At 42.0% G+C, this 14,644-nt stretch overlaps 1 protein-coding gene across 1 annotated transcript in view; it reads right to left on the reverse strand.

The window, feature by feature from the left end:
* Window positions 1-1,879: 1,879 nt before the first annotated feature.
* Window positions 1,880-14,644, reverse strand: part of SLC16A2 (solute carrier family 16 member 2) — a 133,854-nt gene continuing 121,089 nt past the window's right edge. Inside the window, exons 5-6 of the mRNA XM_052663484.1 lie at window positions 4,654-4,882; window positions 1,880-3,054 (exon numbers count right to left, since the gene is read on the reverse strand). Coding sequence (XP_052519444.1) covers window positions 2,834-3,054; window positions 4,654-4,882 — 450 coding nt within the window. The 3' untranslated portion in view covers window positions 1,880-2,833. The remainder of the gene's footprint in view (window positions 3,055-4,653; window positions 4,883-14,644) is intronic.

Below are 14,644 nucleotides of genomic sequence, written 5' to 3' on the forward strand. Positions count from 1 at the left end.
TTCAATGCAGAGTATGAACAACAGAGATTCTAAGGTTACGCTTTGTCATTGCTATAGATCTCTCTTCTGTGTTACCCTCAGTTTTAGGCTGCTGCTTGGTTATATAACCCAACTATACTAGTCCCTTCAAGTTACCCCATCAATAACAAGGGAGAAGAAAAGGGGCTTGCACTGGATTATTGGCAAGGTCTTTGATAGTTTTCAACATGGCATTATTGTAACAAGGTGGTAGCCTTGGTGGGGCCTCCACTCCAACTCAGCCACTAACCATGTTCTCACTTTGTGAAGTAAACACTTTTTTACTTCAGAGCTCCCTAAAAATCCAATCATGAATAGTTCACCCAACTTCAAACCCCTATATAGCTCCTTCTCCAATTTCTGCTCTCACAGAGTATAGACCCTGACAGAAATTTGATGTGAAATGATTTTAGTTCTGAAGCTAAACTTCTGCTGTTAACCCGATTAGGACTATTTCACCAGTGTAGGCAACATACACACCAAAGCTGGATTTTTAGATTTGTTTATTTTGTTCCAAACCTTTTGAGTATTTAAACGTCCCAGATCTCAAGCTCCCAAGTTTTGTTCATTCTCCTTGATTTAACTGTAGTGCATAAGAAGCTGCATCTTACCCTAAATATTAATACTGTGCTGCTTTCACCAACCAACATTCTCCCCAAAAGCACACAAGCACACACATGCACATGTACATGTGTGGAAGAAGTAAACTGACACCCTGCCATGTTATATGACCCCTGATAGAGCAGATTTGGGACCCATGAATGTCTTTCCTTCATCTGGAGAGAAGTGGGTGGCAGCCTGATTCTTAAGAGCTGTCCACACCATGAGCAACAAAAGAGGCCCTGCAGAACTGCCCTCAGGTGACTTGGTGGGGGTGGGCAGGGAAGAATGGAATCAGGAGCTTTGTTGCTCCAATATTTTCAGTGGCTTCTTCTGGGAGTTACAAAGCTCCTGGGGGCCAGCTTGTCCTGTTCTACTGCTGTTTGGGATAACAGGGTAGTAATTAGGCAGAGCCAAGAACCAGTGGGTTTTCCTTTGGGGAGTTGATAAGAGCTGGACTGGGACCAATGGAGGGGGCTCCAGAGTTTGGCCTTGAATGAAGTCATCAGAGGCCAACCATGCCCCAGCTGCCTGTCTGTAACGGAAAAACTCATGGGTGGGGACCACTGTCTTCTTTGGATTTCCTCAGGGGCAACCTAATCCTCCTGGCCCTGGGATGGCTCTGGCTCGGAGTAGCAAGTCACTGTTAGCTCTAAGTGACAGCCAAAGTGCCTGGTGAGAAGATTAGGGTAACAGGAATACAACAGAAAAAGACCTAGAATGGGAGAGACAAAAAGAGGCTGAATGAAGAAAGTGGGTGAGCTCCTAATAAGGTGAGTTGTGCTAGCTGGACACAGCCTGGCTGGAAATTCTTTTCAGCAAGAGTGCTGACCAGAGCCTAGGCATAGGGAAGCACCTGGCACCTACTTCAGAGGACGAAGATAGTCCAGAGTCTATCTTTCCTGGCACCTTTAATTCCCATTAACTGAGTGGTCCAGGATGCCCAGCATGGGGGACACATTGGGTAGTAAAAGCTGTGATGGTTTGCTCTTCCTAAAAGAAGTTTTCCAACCCTATGTGCAGCTGCTGCCTCTACATTTGGGGGATCCAGGTTGGAAATACGATTTTCCCTCAAACAGTTCTTTTCCTGGCTTGGCCCAGGTGAAAATGTTGACCTGTCATGAATAATGAGCGATGGAGGAATTGGTCCTTCCCCAGGTCAATAATTATTGCCCCTCCCCCACCATGCCATTCCCCCTGTCATCAGTCTCCCTCTGCCTCCTGAGATGAGAGGAATTTCTTCACATTTTGACAGGTGGGTATAAGGATGGGGAGCTGGAACCACCTGCAGGTTAATGCATTAGCCCAGAAAATCTGTAAAAATCAGTGAATGCAATTTTATAGTGTTTAAGGTCCCTTTCCTATGTGATATTCTATTATTCCAGTCGATTATAGGAGCTTGAGCCAAATGGTGAGATGTAGCTCAGCCTGAGATGAGTTGAACTGATGCTAGTGTTAGGGGTGGGTTGGGCCAAGATGAGGGTTGATTGTTCCAAGCTCTGGGTCCCTCCTTTCTTCAAGCACCCATTAGTCTATGACAGTTATGAAAAGAAATAGAGGTGAATGAGAAGGGACAAGAGGCAGTAGAGGAATACAAGGAGAAAGGAAAGAAGGAGGCAGACTGTTGACTAACCTTATGATGGAGAGACTATCTATACACTTGTAAAATGATGTCACCCACACCTGTTGGGAAGCCACAGCCCTCAGAGACACTGAGGCTAAATAAGATTCCTTGTGTCATTTTACCTCTATGCCCTTTCTGCCACACCTCTCAATGGTTCCCAAGGACAGATGTCAAGGAATTCCTCAGCACACAGAGATTTAGATCTTCCCACCAGGCTCCTGGGGATACAGTAGCACCTTTGGCAGCTGCTTTTAGTGGGTGACTAACAAGCTGGGCCAGGAATTCCCATCCTTCCCCTCCCCCAAGAGTTACAAAGTTTATGGAGTGGTTCCAAAGGCCAGGGGGTGATCCCAAGCTTTCCTAGAGCCTGGAAGGAGACAACCCTGGCAAGTTTAAAGGCATTCATGGGGAGAATTTGGTTAATGAGTTTGGAACACCTGGAGCTTTGGCTCCAAGGGGATGGTCAGGTGGCTGAAATGCTGTGTGTGCAGGTTTGGGAACAAGTGTGCTGGTGGCAAAAATGTAAATGCCGAGCAGGGCAAGGTGAAGGGAAAGGTTTGGGGAGGAGCACACGATGGCAAATAAAAGGCATTAGATTGGTTCCTCAGGGGTAGAGGAGCCTGGCAGCAGCTCTCCATTGGGGTCTGGGTCAGGGGTCAACATCTTATCCTTGCTGGAATCCCTTTGCTCTTTCTTGAACATCCTTTGATGCATCAGAGGGACGAACAAGAGGATTACTGCCCCAACGATTGGGGGTACACCGGCAAAGTAGAAGGCCACATGATAGTCCCCAAAGCAGTTGCGGAGGAGGCCTGAAAAGTTAACAGAGACAAGTCAAGTTTAGCTTTGCTCTACTATACAAAGATGTTCTCTGCTTATTCTAGAAGCCATCAAAATGCCTGTCCAGAGAATCTTGGCCTGTACTGCCTTGACCCGGGAGCCCAACTCAGTTTGAACACTCCTCGATGGAAGACGCAAAACCTCCATTACAAAGACAAGCAGTTCCTCCCTGAGCCACTGGGACTGTAGGCTCTTGAGGCAAATGCTTATTACAAAAGAAGCAAATGAAACTTCTCAAAGTTCTCCATTTTTTACTTTCATAAGCTACAGTTAACTTCTAGTCACTCCGAGGTACGGAGATAGATATGGAGGGAGGCTATTTTAAAAGAACACAGAAGATGAGACTTGTCTTGGTTCACAGTGATACACCTTCTCACACCCAACTTAGGCTAGAGTGTTCTTATGTAATAATTCAGCCAAGTTTCTATTTTCCCTTTCTTTGAAATGCCCATTTGCCCTAAGTGGAGGCTAGGGTTAGGGTATAAGCGTATCTTTCCTTCAAGTTACAGATATGGTTGGCCACTCTGGGTTCTAGGTTGCCAATGTGGTGAATGTGTTTGGCATGGTACATGGAGTCTTCTGTGCTCACCTCCAGAAGCTAATGTGGGATACCTCATAGGGAGGTTGAGCCCAGAAACAGTACTAGTGAAAGGCAGGTAGGTCCTGGGGCTGCTTAATAGGTAAGCAAAGTGGAAAAAGATATGGATTCTGGGATCCACATTTGGAATCAGGAGTTAGGTAAAGGCTCCTCTCCCCCAGTGGACAGTGTGGCTGTTGTACAATGGCCTGAGTAGGAGCCTTTGTCACTGTAATACAGTACAACCAGTGCCCTCACAACACCTTGCACTGAATTGGTATTCAAGAAATAATTGAGTTAGCCTAGTTGGCCAGCTTAAGAGACACTATCCCATGAATCAATATTTGCAATAAATCATAAAGAGGAAATGATGTTCTCTTATTAGTTTTCTTTGTTTCCTGTGTTCTCTAGGGTACAAACCATGCCCTCCTTGGAAGTAGAGAAATTAGGAGTGCTGAAAGATGGCAAGCCAACACTTTGCCTGTTGCCTGCTATAAGTGAGCTTCATTGGTCCAGTCCTGAGTTGTGGTCTTAATTAAATGTTTTCTACAGGCTCAGTTCAGAAGTTGGTAGAGGAGGAAGGGATGTCTCTAAGTATTAATAAAACCAGGGCCCACTTTTGTTTCTCTTCCTGCTCAACTACCTTGAAAATAATTACTTGCTTGTGAAGACAGAGAGAGAGAGAGAAGATTCGGGATCAATAGAATGGTCAGAAGGCCAAACCCATTATTCTCTCTACCCTCCTGGAATCAGCCATTCTGTCTACAATAAAAACTCACAGCCATGAAAAGCCCATCCCCTCAAATGAATCCATGCACATAAGCTGTGCTTAGTCTCTTTCATCAATAGTGGTAAGAGGTTTCATGCACTCTGATGAGACTACTTGAAGAGAGAAGAGGGAGAAAGGGACTTTAAGCAGAGGCACTTAGGAGGGCTAGGTCCCAAGGAAAACAGGACTCCCCTACTCATGCTCTCCCTGCAATGTTAACCTCACCTGCAATGGGGGGTCCGGCAATCATCGGCAGGGCCATCATACCCAGGAGGTAGCCAATGGCCTGTGAGGCCTGCATTGGGCCCACCAGCTCAAATGCGATGGGGGCCATGATGGTGATGAAGAAGCCGTCACACAGGCCCAGGAAGAGGCAGACAACGATGAGGCCCCCGAACCCCCGGCAGAGGGGAATCATCATGGACATCAGGCCCAGGAGCAAGAAGGAGATGACCTAAAGGAACAACAGCCTGAGGTCATGTTGTGCTTGCCCATCAAGCCCACATAGTAAATCACATCTCCTTTCCCAGGGCCTTATTTATATAGTCTGTAAAACGGGGCAAAATGTTAGTCACTCATTTGTGTCCCCCATGGACTGTAGCCCACCAGGCTCCTCTGTCCATGGAATTCTCCAGGCAAGAATACTGGAGTGGGTAGCCATTCCCTTCTCCAGGGGATCTTCCAAACCCAGGGATTGGACCCATGTCTCCCACATTGCAGGCGGGAGATTCTTTACCACTGAGCCACCAGGGAAGCCCATGAAAAATGGGGCAACGGGATGTCAACAGAAAGCCCAGTGGACTAAATAGTTACTTAAGTTCCTTGTAAGTCATTTAGAAGGACTTAGAATTCAAAGTTTTAGAGAGAGCCCTTATTTAATGTTGACTGTCAAGATTTTTAAAAGAAAGGACATGGCCCCTGTCCTCAAGAAGATGTCTTTTGACTAGACTCTGAGATAAAGGGAATTGCTGTTTCTGCTTTCTGATCCTGTGTTTGTCTGCCACAGGCATCAGGGTCTGGAACCAGACCATGCTGGTGTTTCCATATTTAAGTTAGATTTAGGAAGAGGAAGGGGAGGAAGTGAGGATGACTTGAATAATGATTATATGGGGGCATGAATGGAAGGCACAGCTTCCTGAAATGGGGAAGGAGCCAGTGCCCATTTTTGTGGGAGACTGCCAAAAGCAGTTTTCTAAAAGAAAACACCTTAGTATGAGGGAGACCACCAGGAGGTTCACCCAGGTTCCTTAGGTTTTAGGACATGGGACACACCACCATCTCAGATGCTTAAGGCAGTGTGGCTCTAGGGCCTTCTGGATTTGTCTGAGCACCCTGCCAAGGCAACAAAGGGGGCTCTAAGGAGAAGCAAGGCACTCAGAGGAGGTCTAGGGAGCCTGAAGCCAGCCTCAGGGACACTGACTTAGCCACTGGGCTTTCCTTAGGCTGAATAAAATGACTCTGAAGTAATAAAGCTGCTTTTCCAGTGGTTGGTTTTTCCCTCTCAGTAGAGAGAAGGGCCACTGGAAACACAACTGGTTTTTTAAAAAATAATTAATTTAAAATATGTATTTATTTTTAATTGAAAGATAATTGCTTTACAATATTTGTTGGTTTCTGGCATACATCTACATGGAATCAACCACAGGTGTACAAATGGCCCCTCCCTCTTGAAACTCTCTCCCACCTCCCACCCCATCTCACCCCTTTAGATTGTCACACAGCCCCGAACTGAGTTTCCTGAGTCATACAGTAAATCCCCCACAGCTATCTATTTTACATATGGTACTATATATGTTTCCATGCTACTCTCTCCATCCATTCCACCCTCTCCTTGCCATCCTCCCCATGTCTACAAGTCGGTTCTCTGTCTGCACCTCCAGTGCTGCCCTGCAAAGAGGTTCATCAGTACCATCTTTCTAGATTCCATATATATGCATTAATGTATGATATTTGTTTTTCTCTTTCTGACTTCACTATAATAAGCTCTAGGTTCATCCACCTCATTAGAACCAACTCATGTCCATTCCTTTTTTGGGACTGAGTAATAATCCACTGTTTATATATACCACAACTTCCTTATCCATTAATCTGTCGATGGACATCTAGGTTGCTTCTATGCCTAGCTATTGTAAATAGTGTTGCAATGAACATTGGGGTACATGTGTCTTTTTCAGTTATGGTTTCCTCAGGGTATATGCCCAGTAGTGGGATTATTGGGTCATATAGTAGCTTTATTTCTAGTTTTTCAAGGAATCTCGATACTGTTCTTCATAGTAGCTGAACCAATTTACATTCCCATCAACAGTGTAAGAGGGTTCCCTTTTCTCCACACCCTCTCCAGCATTTATTGTTTGTAGAGTCTTTGGTGATGGCCATTCTGACAAGTGTGAGGTGATATCTCATTGTAGTTTTGATTTGCATTTCTCTAATAATAAGCAATGTTGAGCATCTTTTCAAGTGTTTGTTAGCCATCTGTATGTCTTCATTGGAGAAATGTCTGTTTAGGTCTTCTGTCCACTTTTTGATTGGGTTGTTCGTTTTTCTGGTATTGAGTTGCATGAGCTGCTTGTATATTTTGGAAATCAATCCCTTGATCATTTGCTATTGTTTTCCCCCATTCTGAAGGTTATCTTTTCATCTTGTTTATAGTTTCCTTTGCTGTGCATATGTGCTGCATGTGTGCTAAGTCACTTCAGTCGTGTCCAACTCTTTGCAACCTATGGACCATAGCCCGCCAGGCTTCTCTATCCATGGGATTCTTCAGGCAAGAATACTAGAGTGGGTTGCCATGCCCTCTTCCAGGGGATCTTCCCAACCCAGGGATTGAACCCACGTCTCTTACATCTCCTGCATTGGCAGATGAGTTCTTTACCACTGGTGCCACCTGGGAAGCCCTTCCTTTACTGTGCAAAAGCTTTCAAGTTTAATTAGGTCCCACTTGTTTATTTTTGTTTTTATTTCCATTACTCTGGAAGGTGGGACATAGAAGATCTTGCTGTGATTTATGTCATATAACGTTCTGCCTGTGTTTTCCTCTAAGAGCTTTATAGTTTCTCATCTTACATTTAGGTCTTTAATCCATTTTGAGTTTATCTTTGTGTATGATGTTAAGAAGTGTTCTAATTTCATTCTTTTACATGTAGCTGTCCACTTTTCCCAGCATTTCTTATTGAACAGACTATCTTTTCTCCATTGTATATTCTTGCCTCCTTTGTCAAAGATAAGGTGCCCATAGGTATGTGGGTTTATCTCTGGGCTTTCTATCTTGTTCCATTGGTTGATATTTCTGGTTTTGTGCCAGTACCAAACTGTTGTAATGATGGTAGCTTTGTAGTATAGTCTGAAGTCAGTGCAGTTGATTCCTCCTGCTCCATTCTTTTTCAAGATTACTTTAGCTATTCGGGATCTTTTCCCTACAAATTGTGAAATTTTTTGTTCTAGTTCTGTGAAAGATACCATTGGAAATTTGATAGGGATTTCATTGAATCTGTAGACTGCTTTTGGTAGTATAGTCATTTTCACAATATTGATTCTTCCAACCCAGGAACATGGAATATCTCTCCACCTGTTTATGTCATCTTTGATTTTTTTTCATCAGTCATATAGTTTCCTGTATACAGCTCTTTTGGCTCCTTGTGTGTGTATGTGTCAGTAGCTCAGTCATGTCTGACTCTTTGCAATCCTATGAACTGTAGCCTGCCAGGCTCCTCTATCCAAAGTATTCTCCAGGCAAGAATACTGGAGTGGGTTGCCATTTCCTTCTCCATTTGTTTCCTTAGGTAGGTTTATTCTTAGGTATTTTATTCTTCTTGGTTACAGTGCTAAATGGGATTGATTCCTTAATTTCACTTTCTGATTTTTCATTGTTAGTGTATACGAATGCAAATTATTTCTGTGTACTGATTTTGTATCCTGTGACTTTACTAAGTTCACTTATTAGCTCTAGCAATTTTCTGATAGTGTATTTACAGTTTTATATCTATAGTTTCACATCATCTGTGAACAGTGAGAGTTTTACTTCTTTTCCAATCTAGATTCCTTTTTTTCCTTTTTCTTCTCTGATTGCCATAGTTAGGACTTCCAAAACTATGTTGAATAGTAGCAGTGAGATTGGGCACCCTTGTCTTGTTCCTGATCTTATAGGGAATGCTTTCAGTTTCCTACCATTGAGAATAATGTTTGCTGTGGGTTTGTTGTATATGGCCTCCTCAGATATGTAGATGACACCATCCTCATGGCAGAAAGTGAAGAACTAAAGAGCCTATTGATGAAAGTGAAAGAGAAGAGTGAAAAAGTTGGCTTAAAACTCAACATTCAAAAAACTAAGATCATGGCATCCAGTCCCATCACTTCATGGCAAATAGATGCGGAAACAATGGAAACAGTGACAGACTATCTTTTCGGCTCCAAAATCACTGCAGATGGTGACTGCAGCCATGAAATTAAAAGATGTTTGATCCTTGGGAGAAAAGCTATGACCAACCTAGACAGCATATTAAAAAGCAGAGACATTACTTTGTTGACAAAGATCTGTCTAGTCAAGGCTATGGTTTTTCCAGTAATCATGTATGGATGTGACAGTTGGACTATAAAGAAAGCTGAGCACTGAAGAACTGATGCTTTTAAACTGTGGAGTTGGAGAAGATTCTTGAGAGTCCCTTGGACTGCAAGGAGATCAAATCAGTCAATCTTAAAGGAAATCAGTCCTGAATATTAATTGGAGGGACTGCTGCTGAAGCTGAAGCTCCAATACTTAGGCCACCTGATGCAAAGAACTGACTCATTGGAAAAGACCCCGATGCTGGGAAAGATTGACAGCAGGAGGAGAAGGGGACACAAGAGGATGAGATGGTTGGATGGCATCACCAACTCGGTGGACATGAGTTTGAGCAAGCTCTGGGAGTTGGTGATGGACAGGGAAGCCTGGCGTGCTGCAGTCCATGGGGTCACAAAGAGCTGGACACAACTGAGTGACTTAACTGAACTAATGTTGAGGTAGGTTTCTCCTATGTCCATTTTTAAAGAGTTTTAATCATAAGTGGGTGCTGAATTTTGTTGAAAGCTTTTTCTGCACCTATTGAGATCATCATATGGCTTTTATCTTTCAATTTGTTAATATGGTGTATCACATTGATTGATTTGCATATATTGATGAGTCCTTGCATCTGTGGGATAAACCTGACTTGATCATGGTGTATGATCTTTTTAGTGTGTTGTTGGATTCTGTTTGCTAGAATTTTGTTGAGGATTTTTGCATCTATGTTCAGCAATGATATTGGCCAGTAATTTTCTTTTTTGTGTGTGATGTCTTTATCTGGTTTTGGTATCAGGGTGATGGTGGCCTCATAGAATGAGTTTGGAAGTGTTCCTTCCTCTGTAATTTTTCAGAAGAGTTTGGAAAGAATAGGCCATTAGCTCTTCTCTAAATGTTTGATAGAATTCACCTGTGATGCCATCTGGCCCTGGGCTTTTGTTTTGGGGGAGAGTTTTGATCACAGTTTTGATTTCAGTGCTTGTGATTGGCTTCCTCATAATTTCTGTTTCTTCCTGGTTCAGTCTTGGAAGGTTGAATTTTTCTAAGAATCTGTCCATTTCTTCCAGGTTGTCCATTTTATGGGCAAATAGTTCATAATACTCTCGTATGATCCTTTGTGTTTCTGTGATGTCTGTTGCAACTTCTTTTTCATTTCTAATTTTGTTGGTTTGATTTGTTTCCCTTTATCTTGATGAGTCTGGCTAGTGGTTTGTCAATTTTGTATAGCTTCTCAAAGAACCAGCTTTTAGTTTTATTAATTTTTACTATTGTTTCCTTCATTTCTTTTTTGTTTATTTCTGCTCTAACCTTTGATTTCTTTACTTGTACTAACTTGGGTTTTTTTGTTCTTCTTTTTCTAGTTGTTTTAGGTGTAAAGTTAGGCTGTCTATTTGATGTTTTTCTTGTTTCTTGAGGTAGGATCTTATTGCTATAAAGCTCCCTCTTAGAACTACTTTTGCTGCATCCCATAGGTTTTGAGTCATCATGTTTTCATTGTCATTTGTTTCCAGGAATATTTTTTATTTCCCTTTTTATTTCTTCAGTAACCTGTTGGTTATTTAGAATCATATTGTTTAATCTCCATGTGTTTGTGTTTTTACTGTTTCTTTCCCCCATAACTGATATCTATTGTTATAGCATTGTGTTCAGAAAAAATGCTTGATATGATTTCAATTTTCTTAAATTTACTGAGGCTTCATTTGTAACCCAAGATGTGGTCTATCCTGGAGAGTTTCATGTGCACTTGAATTCTTGTATTCTTGAATTCGTGTATTCTTTCATGTGCACTTGTATTCTTCATTTGGATGGAATGTCCTGAAGATATCAATTAGGGTCATCTGGTCTAATGTGTCATTTAATGCTTGCATTTCCTGATTAATTTTCTGTTTTGATGATCTATCCATTGATGTAAGTGGGGTGTTAAAGTCCCCTATTATTGTGTTACTGTCACTTTCTCCTTTTATGTCTGTTAGTGTTTGCCTTATGTACTGAGGTGCTCCTACATTGGGTGCATAAATATTTACAATTGTTATGTCTTCTTGGATTGATCCCTTGGTCATTATGTAGTGTCATTCCTTATCTCATAATATTCTTTATTTTAAGGTCTATTTTGTCTGAGAATTACTACTCTGGGTTTCTTTTGATTTCCTTGTGCATGGAATATATTTTTCCATCCTCTCTTTGAATGTGTCTCTAGGTTTGAAGTGGGTGACTTGTAAACAGCATAAATATGGGTCTTATTTTTGTATCCATTCAGCCAGTCTGTGTCCTTTAGTTGGAGCATTTAATCCATTTAATTTAAAGTAATTTTTATATGTATGTTCCTATGACATTTTATTAACTGTTTTGAGTTTGTTTTTGTAGGTCTTTTCCTTCTCTTGTGTTTCCTGCCTATAGAAGTCCCTTTAGCATTTGTTGTAAAGCTGGTTTTGTGATACTAAATTCTCTTAACTTTTGCTTGTCTATAAAGCTTTTGATTTCCCATATATTTTGAATGAGATCCTTGCCAAGTAGAGTAATCTTGGTTGTAGAGTTTCCCCTTTCAATACATTAAATATATCCTGCCATTCCTTTCTGGTCTGTAGAGTTTCTACTCAAAGATCAGCTGTTAATCATATGGGATTTCCCTTGTATGTTACTTGTTGCTTTTCCCTTGCTGCTTTTAATATTTGTTCTTTGTGTTTAATCTTTATTAGTTTGATTAGTATGTGTCTTGGCATGTTTCTCCTTGGGTCTGTCCTGTATGGGACTCTGTCCTTCTTGGATTTGATTGACTATTTCCTTTCCCATGTTAGGGACATTTTGAACTATAATCTCTTCAAAAATGTTCTCAGATCCTTGATTTTTCTCTTCTTCTTCTGGGACCCCTATAATTTGAATGGTGTGGCATTTAATATTGTCCCAGAGGTCTCTGAGACGATCTTCAATTCTTTTCATTCTTTTTCCTTTATTCTGCTCTTCAGTAGTTATTTCCACCATTCTATCTTCCATGTCACTATCCATTCTTCTGCCTCAGTTATTCTGCTATTGATTCCTTCTAGAGTATTTTTAATTTCAGTAATTGTCTTGTTCATCTCTGTTTATTCTTTATTTCTTCTAGATCCTTGTTAAATGTGTTAATTGAGTCTTTCATTTTCTCCATTCAATTTTCAAGGTTTTGAATCATCTTTATTATCATTTGTCTGAATTCTTTTTCAGGTAGTTTGCATATTTCCTTTTTGTTTATGTGGTCTTGTGAGTTTTTGTTCCTTCATTTACACAATATTTCTCTGTCTTTTCATTTTTTTCCAACTTACTGTGTTTGAGTTCTCCTTTTCCCAGGCTTTGGGGTCATATTCCTTCTTCCTTTTGTTTTCTGCCCACAACTGGCCTTTTGATTAAGGTCACTTGCAATGTGTGTCTGTGAGCCAGACTGAAGACCTGGGCTCCACCCACTGTAGCCAGCAGAGGCAGGTTGTCCCAGAGTCAGGGCTAAGAGTTGATCTGTTAACCAAGGCTTTCACAGGATCCAGGATTTGTAATAGCGCCCACTGGCAAGCTGAGGTAAGTCACTACATGGTAAGTGTAAATGTCACCACATCACCAGATGGAAGGCAGATAGGAGGGTCAAGGCTATTTCAAGCCCTAAAGATTTTCTATGTTGTTGCTGGTAGTGTGTTTGATAGGCTGATTGGTTGGTTTTTTGAGAGGATAAGAAATGTCCTGGTCATGTCATCTGAGGAAAACTCTTATTTGAGGAACTTTTGAAGTTTGCCAAGGCTGTTTTGGGATAGATATGCAGAATCTAGGAATATATCCCATTTCCTCCCCTAAGAGATTCATGTAAGATAAAACCAGACCTACCTATCAACCAAGTCATAATGCTGTGCCAATTAAGGAGTTAATATCATTAAATACTACAAAGTACCCTGTTAACTGGTGATAATTACTATCTATTGTATCTAGCTGCCTCTTAATATCCTCCATGAGGCTTTGCCAAGGTTTGGAAATTAAAAATCCCTCTTGGAACAAAGAAACCGGTTTCAAGATTTGACCCAAAGTGAGGTTGTCCTGCAAGTTGTCACTATTTGCTTTCCAACAGACTGTCCAGGGGCTTTACACCAGACACATGTGCCTCTCTGTCAGTAGTAGGAACCAGAAGGTCTAATGGATGACTTTTCTGAACCTGAAGCTATGTACACTCCTTTCCTCTCCTAGACCTGTACTCCTGCTCTGACCCAGGGAGAAAGGGAGGCAAATTCTTGTGAGCAAGAAGATTACAACAGTAGCTCAAGAGGAAGAAGTTCATTCATTGTTTCATGCTCTCAGCCTAAGACACTTACCAGCACAATGTGTTTGAACAAATTGCTTTCCCTCTCTGGGCCTCAGTTCCTCAGTTTATAAAATGAGGAATTTGGGACTATGAGTTGATGAAGATATGTTTCAGCTTTAAAGTTCCAAGATTATTATTTTTTTAAAGTGGTAAAACTTGGTCAACTAAGAGTGGGAAAAGGGAGAGAATGTTGGATAGGTAGGGGAAATGGACAGCAGAAGCACTGAGCCATAAGCCTAGTAATGCTTCGGACTGGTTATTGCCTCTTCCTCCCTTGGAACTCCCTCTTGGAATAATAGAAAACAAGAGCTGCTTGAGCTCTACCTCTCTCCTAGGGAATATGTTGAGAAATTAACTATATGGGTAGGCAAAGGCTGCTTCCACTCCTTAAGATAAAGCCCTGGCCCAATGCTAACTCGGAGAAGGCAATGGCAACCCACTCCAGTACTCTTGCCTGGAAAATCCCATGGGCAGGAGCCTGGTAGGCTGCAGTCCATGGGGTCGCAAAGAGTCAGACATGACTGAGCGACTTCACTTTCACTTTTCACTTTCATGCATTGGAGAAGGAAATGGCAACCCACTCCAGTGTTCTTGCCTGGAGAATCCCAGGGACAGGGGAGCCTGGTGGGCTGCTGTCTATGGGGTCGCACAGAGTTGGACACGACTGAAGTGACTTAGCAGCAGCAGCAATGCTAACTTATTTCCAGCACCCTTTGGCCACAATGGGGACATGTGGAAGAAGCTGGGAAAGCCACACATAGTCCTATACAAAAAGCCACCCAGGTAAGGTCTTGCTGATATGGGCACAGGAAATTAAATTTTCATAATTGGTTTATCTCAATCACAGGCTTTTGGTTTGACCTTGGTCAAGTCACTTATCATGTCTGGGACTTGGTTCTGCCATCCATCACTTAGGGTAAAGCAGAATATGAAAAGAATGCTACATAGGTGTTCAGCTCTGCCATGACTATCTTGAGTCTTTTCCTCTGTTTCTCCATCACTGTAATGAGAGATTGGATTGGATGGACCATAATGGTGCCCCTAAGCTCTGACAAAGCAGATTCACCAGCTCTTGCAAATCTAACACAAAGTTAAAAACAATAGGAAACCTTATTCATATCCTCATCCAAGATATATGATGGTATTTAGGAAAACAGTTGGGGCTATCAGAAGACAGAGAAATCCCTGCTGTGTGTAGTCAGGGCCCCTTGGAAGTGCTTTCAGGACATCTCCAGTAGAGTCAGAACTCAACCACCTTCCTAATGGATTCCTTATGACTCACATGTTATCTGGGGCTGCGTTACTCCTCCATAGGGTTCCACACTTGGGTACCTTCTGGTACACTTGCTACCTCTGCTGTAGCAAAAACC

Source organism: Budorcas taxicolor, chromosome X, assembly GCF_023091745.1.
Source record: "Budorcas taxicolor isolate Tak-1 chromosome X, Takin1.1, whole genome shotgun sequence".
Taxonomy (NCBI): domain Eukaryota; kingdom Metazoa; phylum Chordata; class Mammalia; order Artiodactyla; family Bovidae; genus Budorcas; species Budorcas taxicolor.